This window comes from Salminus brasiliensis, chromosome 18 (genome assembly GCF_030463535.1).
Source record: "Salminus brasiliensis chromosome 18, fSalBra1.hap2, whole genome shotgun sequence".
Classification (NCBI taxonomy): domain Eukaryota; kingdom Metazoa; phylum Chordata; class Actinopteri; order Characiformes; family Bryconidae; genus Salminus; species Salminus brasiliensis.
Genome location: NC_132895.1, coordinates 13,303,343 through 13,319,074, shown reverse-complemented (window position 1 = coordinate 13,319,074; position 15,732 = coordinate 13,303,343). Strand labels below are relative to the sequence as shown.

The 15,732-nt window shown below is 40.0% G+C and overlaps 1 protein-coding gene across 1 annotated transcript in view; it reads right to left on the bottom strand.

Annotated features, from left to right (window-relative positions):
* efna5a (ephrin-A5a) overlaps positions 1-15,190 on the bottom strand; it is a 56,471-nt gene extending 41,281 nt beyond the window's left edge. The window contains exon 1 of the mRNA XM_072662375.1: positions 14,271-15,190. Within this exon, the coding sequence (XP_072518476.1) occupies positions 14,271-14,395 (125 nt within the window). The 5' untranslated portion in view covers positions 14,396-15,190. The remainder of the gene's footprint in view (positions 1-14,270) is intronic.
* Positions 15,191-15,732: the final 542 nt, after the last annotated feature.

Sequence of the window (15,732 nt, the reverse complement as noted above, 5' to 3'; positions counted from 1 at the left end):
TCACATGTAAAGTTTTTCTTTGTGTAAAGAAAATAAAATAATTTTGTCATTTTTGATTGACTTTGAAATTAACAGAAAGAAGTAGTTATACATTTCCAAACATATCCCAGGGCCATGGTATTTGAGGATAATGTGTACTTGATGAACTGGATGTAGTGAAGAGTTTCTTACAGGGGGTTTTAAAACATATCTGTGTGTCAAACTATTATTAAACAACCCCTTAAACTACTCTGAACCACCAGTGGTTCCTGGCTTTTTCCCCACTGTTATAACTTTTGCCAGTTTGCCTTTCTTTGCATGTAGATACCGATTCATAACCCGTAATGTGCAATAAATGTCATAGCACGACACAGAGCGTAAGGTCTTGTGACAGTATTTCTGCCGTACAAATGTTTTCAAATGTTTTTTGGCATTAATAAACTTAATGAACCCATGCTTCTAGATCTCTAGTACCCTATGCTATAATAATGCTTTAAACAGATGTTTTTATTTTATTTTATTGGTTACTTTTCTTAGATTTGTCTTCTTCTTAAATTAAAACCAAAGAGAACCTTACAATCTAACCAAAAGGTTACAAATCGTCGCTGTAACGCTAAAACCCTGATCTCCAAAATAGCAGAAATAACTTCCTAGGAGAAGTATAAAACCGTCTTAACTTTCAATGGAACTCAATGTAAAAAAACATTTTATTTCTATTGGTCCATTCATCTTGAATTTTGATACAATATAAATAATAACTGCCAGATTGAATTCATTAGGTCAAAAATGAAGATTTTTTTTGTGTGACAGCAACAATATAGTACTAAAAAGATATTATTTAACTCTTACCATAGAATAGTTTAGCACTATATAGATTCATTTACTAGTTATTTGTACCAAAAAACAGAAAAATCCTTTACTCAGAACCATTTAAGCCTCCAAATATTGTTTTGAGATGGTATTGTTCTATACACAATCAAAAGAACCCTTGAAGAATCATTGTATTTTGCATTGTCAGACCAATAAACATGTGGTGGCATGTGTTTTTACATTTTTACCCCAGTATCGTTTAGTATCTAGCACTGTCACACTACATCTGGCTTTTATCAGTATCAAAAAAGTCTAGTATTGAGACAACTCTACACAATGTAAACCAAAGTAAATATATAAATCACTATATGACCAAATAATATTAATTTTACCTGAACAGTACAGCAAGAGTCAAAGCAGCGACTCAATTTCTAAGGGTTAAAAGTGCACAAACAGGGCAGGACTTGCCGGACCCTGATAAGGGTAACAATGGCAGCAAGTGGAACTGGTGAATGCGGGCTAACTTCAGTAGCGTCTCCACCTTGTCTGCTCACACATTTCCACAGCAAATGAAATTAGCAGGCCTGTGTGTGTGAGAGTGGAGATTCAAATTAAAATCATGCAGTGCTTCCCCAATCATCTGAAGAGCATCTGGTCCCACTGAAGGCGCTCAGCACGTGCACCATGTGGCAATGCAGTGGCAATATCGCTTTCAGACAGGTAGCACTGGCGTACACACCGAACACAATGAGACACAAATCAGAGAAAACACATCGTAATGAGATAGAAGATAAGGTGAGACACGGGCAGGAAGTGATTTGGAACCCCATTGGGAAGCCAAAGCTGTGGGAGGCTCATATAATATAACATCAATATCAGACGTGTACCCCAGCTCTCAGGGAAACAACAAGTGCGGAATGCGTGCCGGGATTACGAGGACACGAAAGTCGGCGGCAATAGATTATTATCAGTTCATCAGGGTTGCCAGAGGCAAGGGAAATGACATCAGAGAGACGGCGGACAATGAAAGGGGGTTAGAGCTCAGCTGAGCCGGGGCTGCAGCACAGTCTAAGCTATTTCATCCCTCATGTATCTGATATCAGCCCTTAAAACGCAGTCAGCGCAGCGGCCATGGCAGACGCTTGGCGACAAGCTAGAGAGAGAGAAAGAGTGAGAGAGAGCTGGGGGAGGGCCATGAATCTGAGGGAGGCCCCCGCCTCCTGTAACGTTCTCACATTCACACCGGATCTCTCAGAGAGAGCGAGAAGTCTTCAGGAGGGGGTGTGTATGTGTTTGCTTTCATATGTTTTGTAGGAAAACCTGAAAAAAACTGAATAATCAGAATCGACCTGTCAGAAACAAATAAAGTAGTACGTTTTACAAATGTCTTTTAGTTACTGAGGTTCAGATAGGGTTGGGTTTAGAGTCTTAGAAAGTCATTACACATAATAAGATATAATAACATTAAAATAATAAAAATATATATACATAGAAAAACTTGCATCTCCCAAATATGCAAAATAAATAAATAAACAAATTAATGATTTTAGCATTTAACATTAAAAATCATAGTGTAATAATATTCAAATGTGATCAAATTAAATTTGGACCATTTCTATTAATCATGTTTACACCATCTGAAGCGCAGCTTGCTTTTTCAAATAAATAAAATTGTGACTGCATGAATGAAATGTATATATATATATATATATATATATATATATATATATATATATATATATATATATATATATGCAATGTATATATCTATATAGCTATCGTGCAAAAACCTTGCATTTACATGATTAGAATCTGGAAGTTGTTCTTTTTTTTACAGAACATTTACAGACATTTTATGATGAAGGTACTAATAGAAATGCTCCAAAATGACTGACGTACTTTGAAAGTTATTTCCTTCTTCATTTTTCAGATATAAGGTTTTTGCAGTGTGAAAGCAATGATACATTTGAAATATATGCATCAGTCCACAATGTGACACTATAGAAAAACAAATCTGTGTTTGCTTGAGACCTAAGTTCTAACAATCCATAATGACACTGGTCTAGCTGTACTCCAAGTCCAGCTCAACAATTAAATGCAAATTCAACAGCAGCAGTCCATTCCCCTTCTATCTTGATATGAATTTAATGCAGACCACTCCAGCTAAGCCAGTGTAAACCAGTAAATGCTGACAGTGATAAAGATTAACATGCACTGCATCTAGCCTCTTCAGGTTACCACAGCCCGCCACCCCGATCTGCCTGAAATTATTCAGCCCCTCAAAATCTTATTGGTTACCCTACATCTGCAGAGTGTGTATCAGCCATTCTATTGGTAGTCCTTTCTGACCACTCCCCCACCGATTTTTCCATTTCGTGACCTAGTTTAACGAAGTCTACAGCCATTATATTGTAGCACCAAAGCTGTCATATTCCAGACACTACTTCATTAAAGAATGAAAGGATGAAATGAAATGAAATAACACAGCACTGGAGGTAAGTGACTTCTCAAGACCAACTTCTCAAGATGCAGTATTACCTTACAACCCAATACTGGACTATTGATAATACCCAAGAACATCTACATTTGAATGAATTTTCCTTCAATCCAATTAATGGAGAAGAAAACCCACAGACAATAGGGGGGAAAACAATGAGGAATTCCTGTTTGAAGCAAAGCTCAGCAGGAAATGTGTGAGTAGTGTTGGCTAAGCCATTTAAAAGTCCCATGTGCATTGCGTGTCTGCACCTCAGCAAGTCAGTTCTCACTTCCATGTGACTAAAGCTATGGTCACGCATACTAAGACCACTTTTCCCCCTTACAGCAGGGTCTCTTTTAGCCTCCGATCATTTGTGATGCTCAGAGGACCATAAGAGACAAGTGAGTGAGTGAAAGGCAGTCACGAAAGGGTTGCATTTAACTCTTTAGTATCTGTGCATGTCCACTACTACACTCACACATAAGTGAAGAAAATAAGAACTCCTAAAGGAAACCTCAGTAAAGCATTAAGCATTAAGTATTAAGTAATTAAAAATGTGATTTTATCATTTAAAAGAATTTTATCATTTAAAAGAAAAATAACAAAAATAACAAGATCATACAATCAGTACCACAATATACTAAACCTCATATTACCTTATTACCATATTACCACATATTTATATGCAAAATCAAGAAATTCAGATTCACAAAAAAAAATAAGTTTTAAAAACACTGATAAAATAAAACAATTGTAATGTATATATATAAAGAAATAAAGGTTATTTTTAGAACATGGAAAAACGAAAAGAGACCAGTGATAAGCCATCACAAAATTAATAAAAATGCATAGTAAACATGACAAATATGAAAATTACAAAACAAATGTTGTTTATTGGCAAAATATATTTTGGTTAAAAGTGTTTTTTTTTTCATTTTTACTGTAAAATCATTTTATATTTTATATTTATATAAACTTTTTCAAATATTTTTAACCGTAATACATAAAAAATATTTACATTTTGAATATGTATGACTTAAATGTACTTAAATGTAGTTAAAAGGCTTTCTTTCCCTAAACAAACCTACTCAATACAACTTTAAAACATGTGTATAATATTTTGTTGACTTCAGTAAACCATTTCTAGACTGTCTACATTTTAATTCCTCCTGAACAGGCTTTTAAACAATCACAAAAAGTACTTATTACTTAATGTTAAAAATAGGTGTGTAAAACCCACCCAATTTTAGTAAAGACATAAGCTGTGTATATGAGGACATAGAGGGATGTGGAGTCAGGTCTCTTCAGCAGACTGGAAAGGGCCAGGGGCTTTAGGTGCGGTCATAAAGTTGCTTTATTTGTTTCCTGAGCACATTTGGTGCTTATGTTTCCATCGGAAGTCTTTATAGGTTCTCTGCAATATTTATGGACAGGACAGATGGTTTGCTTTACATTACAGAGATATTCTTTTCTGACTGCTTTTCTTTGCCTTACTCAGTAAAAAACTGCTATATAAACTGAATGTAACATCAGTGTAAATAGTGTAAATAGTAACATCATGTTACTTACATTAAGAGTATATAAATTGATTTTACTATAGAGTGTAAAGTGTAAATTAAGCGTACCTTTACCATTTATATTCAATATACATAGTAACATCATGCATTTTATACTTTATTACGCTGATTCAGTACTATTAAACTATATTTTGAAATATTAGCCCATAATATATATAGCAAATAAAATTGTTGTTTTAACAGAGGCCATTCTTACAGACAGCTTTCTCTCTATTGTCAACAGGAATGTAAACTTTGCATAAAAATTTTAAAATCTGCCTGATTCCATATGTAAATATTCTGAGATTCTGTGCTACGGACATATGGTTTTTTAGATAGAGCTAGTATCCACAGGCTAAAAAAACACTTTTAATTAGTGGTAATAGACTCAAACCAGATATCGTTGTAAAATAATAATCCAGGTAATAATTTTAATAAGTGTTTACATAAACACTAAATTCATCAACTTAATCTAATTCAAGTGATGTAATTCTAGCTTGCTTTATAGAAAGTATATATTTATTAAAATTTAAAGAAGACATTACACATATACAGAAATGATACATGTACCATTAATGTTTTCTGTAAGTTTACGAAAGGAGCTTTACGTCATGAATCATCATTCTTGCAAGCCTGTCAGATTCGACAGTTTCTTAGTCATAATGTGGGAGGATTTAGTTTCGGTTTCTGGGCAGAAACAGTATCCATGAGATATCCCTGAGATATCCTGCCGAACCAGAGTTTTGGGAAGGTTTGTGAGGCTGCTTTGAAACAGGATGATCCAGGCTAGCGGCCGTCACGGCTCATTGTTAGTGAGACAAAGCCGAGTTGTTCGGCTATTAGCACCTCTTTGTAGTAGCTGTAAAAGGTGTGATATACATCTGTAAATCAAGTAAAGGACAATATTGCTAAGGGGATTGGCCCACTGCTTCCCAATCACTACTGATCGCCTTGTAAATACTATTTTTTAATTAAAAGTGGAATAAAAAAAAAAATTGTCTTCTTAAAAACTACAAAACATTACCAATAAGTCTAGAATTCAACACAGTAAACATGTTTTTTATCCCTAGTTAAAGTGATAAATAGCTGTATTTTCACTCACTCTACGGAGCGTGACTTCCTGTATCTCCAAAATGCTGAACGTAAGGTCACTCTTTAGAGACGGAGGGTTCTGATTGACTGGACACCGAGACTTTGTCCCAGCTCTGTGTCAGGACCTGTTACTCCAGATGCCCTCTCCTCCCCACCAATGTTTGCTGTCCCACGCACGCGATCCCTCTCTTGGCTGCCAGCACTGCGCTTGTCCGCCTTGCCGCTTCGCTGCACCCTCTCATCGCATTACTTCTGCTATTCTAACTTTTCCATCAATTATGCACAAGAATAACTGAGGCCTGGCCACCGCGCAGGCATAAAGGACTCAGTACAAGCTTTCGTGATTCCAGCGTGCGCCTGCGTCTCCCCTCTACCAGTGATACTAGTGCCAGGACACCAGTGCAGAGACACAGAGCGGCACGCTGGCACTGCCATGGCACGCTTGCCCGCACGCCATCCACACAGCCACTCAGGCATCATAGCCCAACTTCGGCAGTCCCTGCCAATACTCTGGGACGCTCAGCGTTTTACACCTAGTGTTTAAAGTCACGCAGGTCGCTCTGACTCAAATCCTTTGCATGTGATTAGTTAATAGAAGCTGGAATGTTAATTGGCTTTGAAATAAATCAATGCTAAACTTGCAGATCGATCCACTCAGCGCTAAACGAGCTAAGTTTCAAAGTTTGGCTAATAATTTGTGTTGACCCACTGCACAGCATTAAATTCGGCACAGATTAAGAGCCAAGGAAAAAAAATATACAGCCCCTTGATGTGCCTAAAAAAGCACATGCCCGAGGAGCCATCCCAAATCTGCCGAAGCCGTTCCGCTCGAGAAACAAAATGGAGGCAAGTTTGGAAATGGCGGCTGGCGCACTGCACCCTGTCTCAACCTGAGAAGACACAACTCTTGGAGAGCGACAAATACGCTAAGTCTCTTCCAGTCTGACCAACACTGACACTCGCGCCAAATGCGTCAAGCGTGATCATAAAAAGGTAAAAACAAGCGCGGAACTCGACAGAGGGCAAAATGGAAAAGGACAAAAAGACAAGAAGGAAGTGGAGCCAAACGCAACACAGCTCTAAGACAAAATGTCGACCTCGACATTCCAGTCATGGCCGTCCTGACCTCATTTTCCACATATTGCGTGTGAAGGTTTGTTGGCTAGACTTGACTCTGAGATCGCAAACAGCTTTTAATATTTCATCGAGCCCAAAGCTCTTAGCGTACTCGCGTCCAATACGAGAACACGCTCTGTATTATGTCTAATAACTCACAGAAAAGGTTCCTCAAAGTTACACGAAGACAATAAGGAGATGTTTCTGACGTACAGGTTTGCAAGGGCTGAGCTGTTAGCAGTGGCCTTCAGTTGGTTTTTCTTTCAGCTGTGGGAAACAAAAATCTGTTTTCTACAACACAAAGAAGTGAAATTACACCAGGAAAGAAGTTCAGCGGTATTCGGGGTGTTCAGAGTTAAGAAAACAATGTGTCGTCCTGAAGAAACCTCGTCTCGGTACTTTTCCGTCGCTCAAACTGTTAGGTAACTTGACACAAATAAAAGGGCAATTACATGAAGCGGCTCTGTTTTTCATTATGTTTTAATTAACAGGCCAATAAAACTACACCAAAGTTCCCTCGGAGGCACTTTGTTTATAATAAAAGTCTGTTACCAAAATAAAGTTCAGAACATGATGTCACCATGATGCTCCAATCAGTATCTTGCAGACTCTGTTGAAGCCCTACGGACTGTCCTTATGTTGACACGACAGGGCTGTTAGTGCACTGATTGATGGACAGATTCAGATCGGTGCTAGCACAAAGGACATAAAGGCTCATTTGTAAGGGAGCCTGTGGTGTTTTTCTAAAAACGAGTCAAATATTTACTTGTATGCCAAACAGTGATCATTACACTACATGGTGTGTGGCATCTTTGAAAACCACTCTTGACAATGGCCCACTCTTTTTCGTCCGAATATGGATGAATCTATTATTTTCAGTACTTATTTAGGACTCTTTCAAAACTCTTCAGAATGCACTGGTTTCCTATAGAGGTGGATGACAGACAATATTTTAGCATATTGTGACAGATTTTAGTACCGTGATACACAATATGCTTTGCTGAGCATATCATGAAAGTGCTCAGTGCTTAAAGAATACTGATGAGCTGTTTATTTCATTACAAGGAATGTAATTAGTCCTGTTTAAATGGGCTGGGCAAATTTAGAATGAAAATCCTTGTAGGATAAGTGTAGGCAAGTATTTGTCCAACAGGTTTAAAAACTACCTCTACGGATGCATCTTGTCTGAGAACTATTAAAGTCTTTAAATATTGTGATGTAACCTTTCTACCATATCATCCACCCTCATGACAGTTTTTTTCCAGAATGAATGGACAAGCCACAGTGTCAGTGCCTCCGTGTCCCCTTTTCTCATTAATTCTTTCCAATTCAGTCCATCTTTATTAGCTTAGTCTGTTGGACAAATGTTTCCTTCATTATTTTCCATTGCGATCAAATGTGGCGTAATGAAGAGCACAAAGGGCTATCGCTCGGGCACCGCTCGGCTCTTCCGCTGGAATACAATGTGCGAAGCAGTCGTTACCACATGCAACATTTTCCTCCATTGCTTATCAAGCAGGCTTAGCAAACTTTAGGGTCCTTTCAAGAGCTTTATCGGGGTCTTTAGGGCCTGAGGTTGATGAATATGAATGGCCGGTGAGGTTGTGGCTCACTGGAGGAGAGAGGGAAGGGTGAAGGGGTTCAGAGGAAGTGTTTTGTGTCTCCACACAATAGGCCGATGACCTCTTAAGTCCTTTAGAGTCTCTCTGTTAATACCTTCACCCGGACCTTCAAAGGCCCAAGCGAAGCCATTTCAACACTCGCATTTTAAAAGTATGAGCAGTTTACCAGGAGTAAACACTGACGGATGAAAAGTGCCTGTTAGCAGCTAAGAGCCACCATGAGAATGAGGGATCACTAAGGCAACCCAAACAATATTCATTCACTAAAAAAGGTTTGATCATTCAGGGGAAAAGTTACACATTCTAAAAAGTCTGAGGAGACTAATAAAACCTAAATACTACAAATCTAATGATGAAACATGGGCCAATTGCTAAAAAAAGAATCAATCTCACTGTTCACCTTCTGACATTATTTGAATCTAGACCAATAGAAATGCTACAAAATGACTTGGAATTAAATTATCTAACACTGGACAACGCCAATTAATCTTTTCATCAATTATCTGCCAAACTTATATGATCACTGTGCATCTTTGCTTAGAGGTGGGCGACATGGTAAAGCATCACAATATCACAATATTTAGACATTTCAATGATACACAATATTTGTCACAATATTTTGACACAGGCAAACTGTACCAGTAGAGGCAGATTTTAAAAGTTCTTTTTAAATACTTTCATACTTAGTTAATTTTTGTTTTATTTACAAATTGGTTGCACTCTGGACTAATTACACTCTTTGTAATAAAAACTGTAGTTAGTCAGTCAGTGTTCTTTAAGCACTGATGATGACTGTGTATCACAGTAACCAAATATATTATGAGGGCTGGGCGATATGACTAAAAATCGCTTAGGAGAAATGCAGATATATCTAACTGAAATAGAATAGAATAGTATAGAAATATCTAACTGTGCATCTAAGTAATTTTTTACCACTCCTTGTGGTATTTCACTCAGCACACTGCACTGGATTATGTTGTTTGAGATGGCATTATAAATGTGTCAGAGTGCTCCTGAATGTTTCTTCAGTATAATTTACACAATTTACACAGACTGTACTCTGTTGAGTCTCATTCCTCCGGAAACCAAACCACTTCCACACCAACAACCCATGTACGTTCTTTTGTGGAATTAAATCACATATAATTACATGTGTAGCAGAGACGATATTACGGATATCGTCTTTTTTAATATCTTGTATATCTTGTTTTGAATATATCAATATTTCTGATATATTACCCAGCCATAATCACAATACAACAATTTCACATTGCCCACCTCCATCTGTATGACATGCCTATTTTAAACAAATTCAATGGAGCATTGAAAATGTGTCTAAATAAAAGTTCACCAGTTTGTCCCTCAGTCACTTCTGAGGGTCTAGAATTCGCTCTCTTTCAAAATATTGCTATCAATGACCATAACCAAGCATCTGAGTGCATTATATTTGTTATTGAATTGTTTACAGCTCATTTGCCCTTGTTTTTATGATCACAGATATAAACATGGCAGGCTACTTTGCAGTTTTTTATTTAGAAATAAAATAATTATTTTTTCTGAGACAAACAAGTCTGTGTGGTAGAAATCAGAGCTCTACATAATTAGGATCTCGTAACACATAACATCTCAAAGATTTATACTGAATATTGACTTAATTGAGAGAAAATCAAATCAAACCTGAAAATATGTGTATCGTCACACCCCTGTCTATTAGAGTAATAGCACATTATCTAAACTCAGCGGAAGTAAGAGGCCAGCCACCTCTCGGCGTGTAAGGGTCACCTAACAGCAGGATGTGTTAGTTCCCTCTCAGGAGGACTTTCACTTGGCAGAGATCATTCTTCTGACACTGCATGACTCTTGAGACAGTTCCAGCACTGCTGGTCCAGTTCTTGAGGGTTCTTCAGGATAGTGGTTCTTCTGTGGGATAGTGGACTTCGACCCCTGAAGGTCCCCCAGTTCCTCTTTTGCCTTTTGTCTTTAGGAGCTGTGCCACTTCTAGACTGTGTCTTGCCCCTGTTGTATGGCCCTCCATATTCTTACATACAAGACCTGTCTGCCCTTCCTGTGTGTAAAAGCTTGCATACTTTAGACCTTGGCAAGGGTCCACTAAGACATGAACAATGGCACCCTTTCACATAAGATGGATCCTGGCTGGGAGAGAGCCGAAGGCCTAAAACCCAGTCAATATTCGTATGCAAGGTTTTTTTATTTTTTTATTTTAATTGAAGAACTGAAGCGGAACCAAGCAGCAGGGAGCCAGGAGCGGCTGAAGAGGGAAAATCAGGGTAAACACAGCAAACAATGCTAACCGGGCGCCACACAATACCACCGAGCAGCTATCACAACATCGACTGACCACAAACCGCAAAAAAAGAAGGGGCTTTGTTTTTTAAGTGGAGATTAAAACTGAGCCAGTACATAAAGAAAAACATTCGAGGTCATTTTGCGTAGCGCTTAACTAAGGATGTGCATCAGAGCCGGGGGGTTACGAGGTGGAAAAAAGGGGGCTTTACAAGAAATCCATCACCATTTCACATTTCTGTAGAGGACAGATAAAGGCAAGAAAAGTGCTGAATTCGTCAATTCGACCCTTACGGAAAGGGAGCGCCACTGGCATTTACAAAAAAAAAGAGGCTGTGGCACTCTCACAGACCAAGAATTAAGCAAGTTTGCACAATCTGAAAGGAAAAAGTGTTTCCCATCTGTTAGCCAAAGCTTTGAAAGGCATTATGTGAGATTAAAACAGCACCATGGAAAGGTTTCGCCCTCCAGAGATCTCCTTCCCCAGCTGTTGAGTACTTAGACCTGTTCCATGGACCTCTTTGATGGGAAGAGGTATCAGCTTCCATGGCACCACATACACAAACAGTCAGAAGATTAAGACTGGAATTCAATCCTGATTCTCCACTGATCCATCCAATCAGCAACAAATAAACAGGGCTCATTTTCAACACAAGCCGATTTCCTTGTGAAAACATTTCAACAAATTGCCTGACAACTAACAAACATATTACCAATGCATTATTTAATCTGGAGGTATCCAAGCATGCACTCTTTTCACAAACTGAGGAGGAAAAGACAAGCAGATAGAAGGACGAATTAGCTTTTCTTCTCAGTCCACAGTTTCACTTAAAAGAACTAATTCTCTCCTACGAAATTGCCCATCCCAAAAAGAACCAGAAGGCATTTAAGGGAAAGGTGCCAGCTTGAATTGACCTGATTTGTAATTGCAAGGGGCCCTGACCGTATTTTCCAAAAGCCCCAAAACCCAGTGAAGCCTGAGAGACCATATGTAGAGATGAAGGAGGACTTGCATGTGAATGGCTGAGCTTCTCTAAAACTCTAAAACTAAAGGAGCAGTTTCCTTCCAAATCCCCTGAAGAATTTCTATACACTAGACTAAAGAGAGAGCAGTGGCTGTTTCCACAGAGCTGAGCTTTTTTTCTAGAAAACATGACTCCTGTGTTTATGACATGCATATTTGGAACTAAATTTACTGCATAAGTAGGCATGGTTAAGGAAGCAAAACTCACATTTGCTCACATTTTTGTTCCTGATTGGATTGGCGTGTTTAGACAAGCTTGCACAAATGTAGATCAGGTTCCATGTGTTTAGACTTCAAGCGGGAAGATCTGATCACTTTTGAGCATGAGCACATAATAATAATAAGAACTGAATTCGATTGCCAGTCAAATCAATGGTAATGTGTCTCCAGTCATTCCAGTCCTCAGAGTATCATTAAACAATTTAAAGCCGCATTTAAATTCATTCCAGTGTATGCCATTACATTCTGCCACCAACTGGTGCACTAGTATTTCACAGCATGCCTAGCTAGAACCTGGATTTGATCTGTTGTAACACTCTTTCTAATGCCTGTAATTTTCAATTAGTGGGCTACATTAAAAGGAGAGGATGCAACTGTTGTAGAGCAAAAGAAGTGGATGGAGTCCTGAGAAGCTAAATATCTGATGAAATGCAAATCTTTCAGATGTTTAGAAAGCACATCTTTCATATTTTAACCAAGACAACTTCAACTTTAAGCTCAAAGTTATTGAGATAAGGTCAAAGTTATTGTGACGAGTTTAAAGGCCTGGCGTTGTAGAGAGACAGTCATTCCCTCTGGTAATGAAAACCGCAAAGTAAGTGACTTGTTTTGAGGGATACGACTGACATATAGCCAAAATCGGGGCCTCAAGGTCATGACAGACAGTGCTGCTACATTATACAGCACGGCCCGATTTGGATTAGGCCACTGGGTAAGAGCATGAATGCGAATGAGAGACACTCATTTAGAGTAACTCATTTATTTACCAGAGGGGCCTCATTCGGCCCGGACAAAACCCAGGCAGGGTGCCTCTGACACACACACATACACACATACAGTACCCCCATACAGGCCCTGCCTAGCCTTACAGGCAGTGCATGCCCTAGGGCTGCACCCTAACTGGAGCTCAGTGCACCCTGGTTGATGGTTAACGCAGGCCCAGTGCTGCTGTTAGCGCTGAATGTGTGAGCTCGGCATGCGCTTCCCTCTCATGAGCACACCCCCGGCTGGGCAGCAGGCCCTGCTGAAGGCCACTCCGAGCCTAGGCCATTGTGCTGGCTCTGCATGGGGTTGGGGCGCAGGGCACAGTGAGACAGCCCCATGGCAACTGAGGAGGAAGAGCGGGGAATGGGGAACACTTCACTTTCAGAGGCAAGATCTGGACTCCTTCAGAGAGCGCAGGACACTACTCCTGCCATTTTTTAAAGGTTCTTAGCGTCAAACTCCTGATGTTGGAGGTGCTCGGTGCTGAGGGGTCACTGTATAAGATGCGTAAGAGTTACAATCCCTCTATAGCACATTTATGGACCTGGGCAGATTCTAGGCAAGATCAGTAGTGCTGAAATTTTCTGTGAAGCTCACTCCCCAGTGTGGCACATTATTTTTCTGTGCAGTAATTTCAGCGATTCTACATAATCTCTCATTTTAAGAGAGTGCATGGCCTTCTGTTCTTCTTTTTGAGGTGAACACACACACATGCACACTGTATCCTACAACTGAAGAGGGTGCAAAGTCACAAGAAACACAAATACTGACCCACTGCCTGTGATGGTCATCAGTAACCAGGACCAACAGCTATGATAGGTAATAAAACTACTTACTAAGAGCTCATATAATTGATGAACTACCACTGATGCCCTACTGTAAAATGTTTAAAACGCTTATTTAATGATGTATGTGTTACAAATCCTTCCCCCATTACAATACACAGGTTATTAAGGCAGTTACACTAACTAATAGGTTTATTTAAAGAATACAGAGAGACATCGCCATAAGGCCAGTCTGCTCAGTCTAATTCCCAATGAGGTTTCATATTTTCTTCAGCACATGCGAGTGTTGCCGGCTGTGTGTGAAGCAGTGTTGCTTACGACCTACACGCCATTGACGCTCATGGCAACTGGAGTGGACTGATTACGCACACATTCAGGCGTAAATACGCAGCATATATGCGCTATAACCCCGTTATGCCCGTCATGTAACACGTCAAACACCAACAACCGGAGACTAAAAGTGACACTGGATGAGAAACCGAGCTAAGAACATGGCTCTCCGTGCTCTTGGACACTCACCTCGGGTTCGTGCGGTTCCAGTAGACGGCATAGCGATCCGCCACCACCTTGGAGGCAGGCTCCTGGCCCAACACACACATCCACAGGAGGAGGACGAGAAAGACCAACACTCCCACCTGCGGCATCGCTCAAAGTAGTCTCACACTCAGTCCTGCGTGCTGCGCTTTTAGGCTACGGGGGATCTCAGGGTCGAGTAGGCAAAGCAAAAACGCCGGCCAGACTCACATCTGCGGCTCCCTTTAACCAAGCCCGGGCTTTAGTCAGTATTCAGTCAGTATCAGCTCCACGTGAGAAGTGTGATCTGTCTCTCAACAGCCGCATACACCGCGCAGCAGCTTCTGTACCGCCACAAGCACCAATAATGTCCTTTACAAAGTCAGAATGGAGAAGAAATGAGGAGGAATACGATTGAATGATGTCCTCTGCTGCTTTTCAGTGAGTAGTCCCGTACGCGCGGCGGCGCATCCCTCTTCGACCAGCTTACCGCACACAAGAAATGGTTATCCCGTCAGAAATCAACACAAAGTGACTTTATCGCTTATTCTGGAGCTTTTCTGTTCAAATCCGAGCTAAAGAAAAACAACCCAACTGGTAAAGTTTCTCCCGCTCATCCACACAGAAATCAACAGCCAGGCGAGTCAGGTCTGCTGCGCTCTGCCCGTCCGAGGCTCAGTTTCTCTCCGTCCTCAAACTGTCAGAGACCGAAGGGACAGAAGTGAACCCGCACCACACGCGCTGAGTTGTGCGTTTCAGTTCGCCGCCGGCTCCTATTACTCACTTACTGTAGAAAACAAACGGGTCAGACCGCAGTCTGAGTCTGAGCGAGGCGCTGTACAGTGAACGGTTCGTCCGGTAAGGTCGGTTTGAGTGAAGCAGCCGAGCGCATTAAGCCACGCGTTCCGGGAACGAGCCGAGTGACTTTCCAGCCATGAAATGAATGTGTGCGGATCCCTCAGCCTCGCAGTCCGGCTGCTCGCACAGCTCCGCCCCTCCCCGGCTAAACCAACCAGCCTCGCAGCCTCAAACAGCCCGCACGCACTCAAAGCGCGAGCCACAGTTTCACGTGACCAAATGTTTTGCGGTGTAGTCATGACAACAAGGTAATTTTTTTTTTAAACAATCAAAATTAATTAAAAATAACTAAAAATAAATGAGCGAAGAAATAAATAAAAGTTACTTGAATCACCAAGAGTTTTCTGATGGCCATAATATTGTTTTCCTGTTAAATAAACTATACATATACAATATACAACTATATTATACATTTAAATAAATAATAAATAAATAAAAGCTGCCCTTTCTCCAATGATCACAATGTTTTATGATTTTTTTTGTTTGTTTTTTTTTTTGCCCCATTTCCAGCAGTGTTGTGCTTTTTAAAACTGCAGCAGTTTTAAAAAGCACAAGTCTTAAGAATGTGATTTATAAAGTGCAGAGAACAAATGTTTCTAATTTGCAGTTG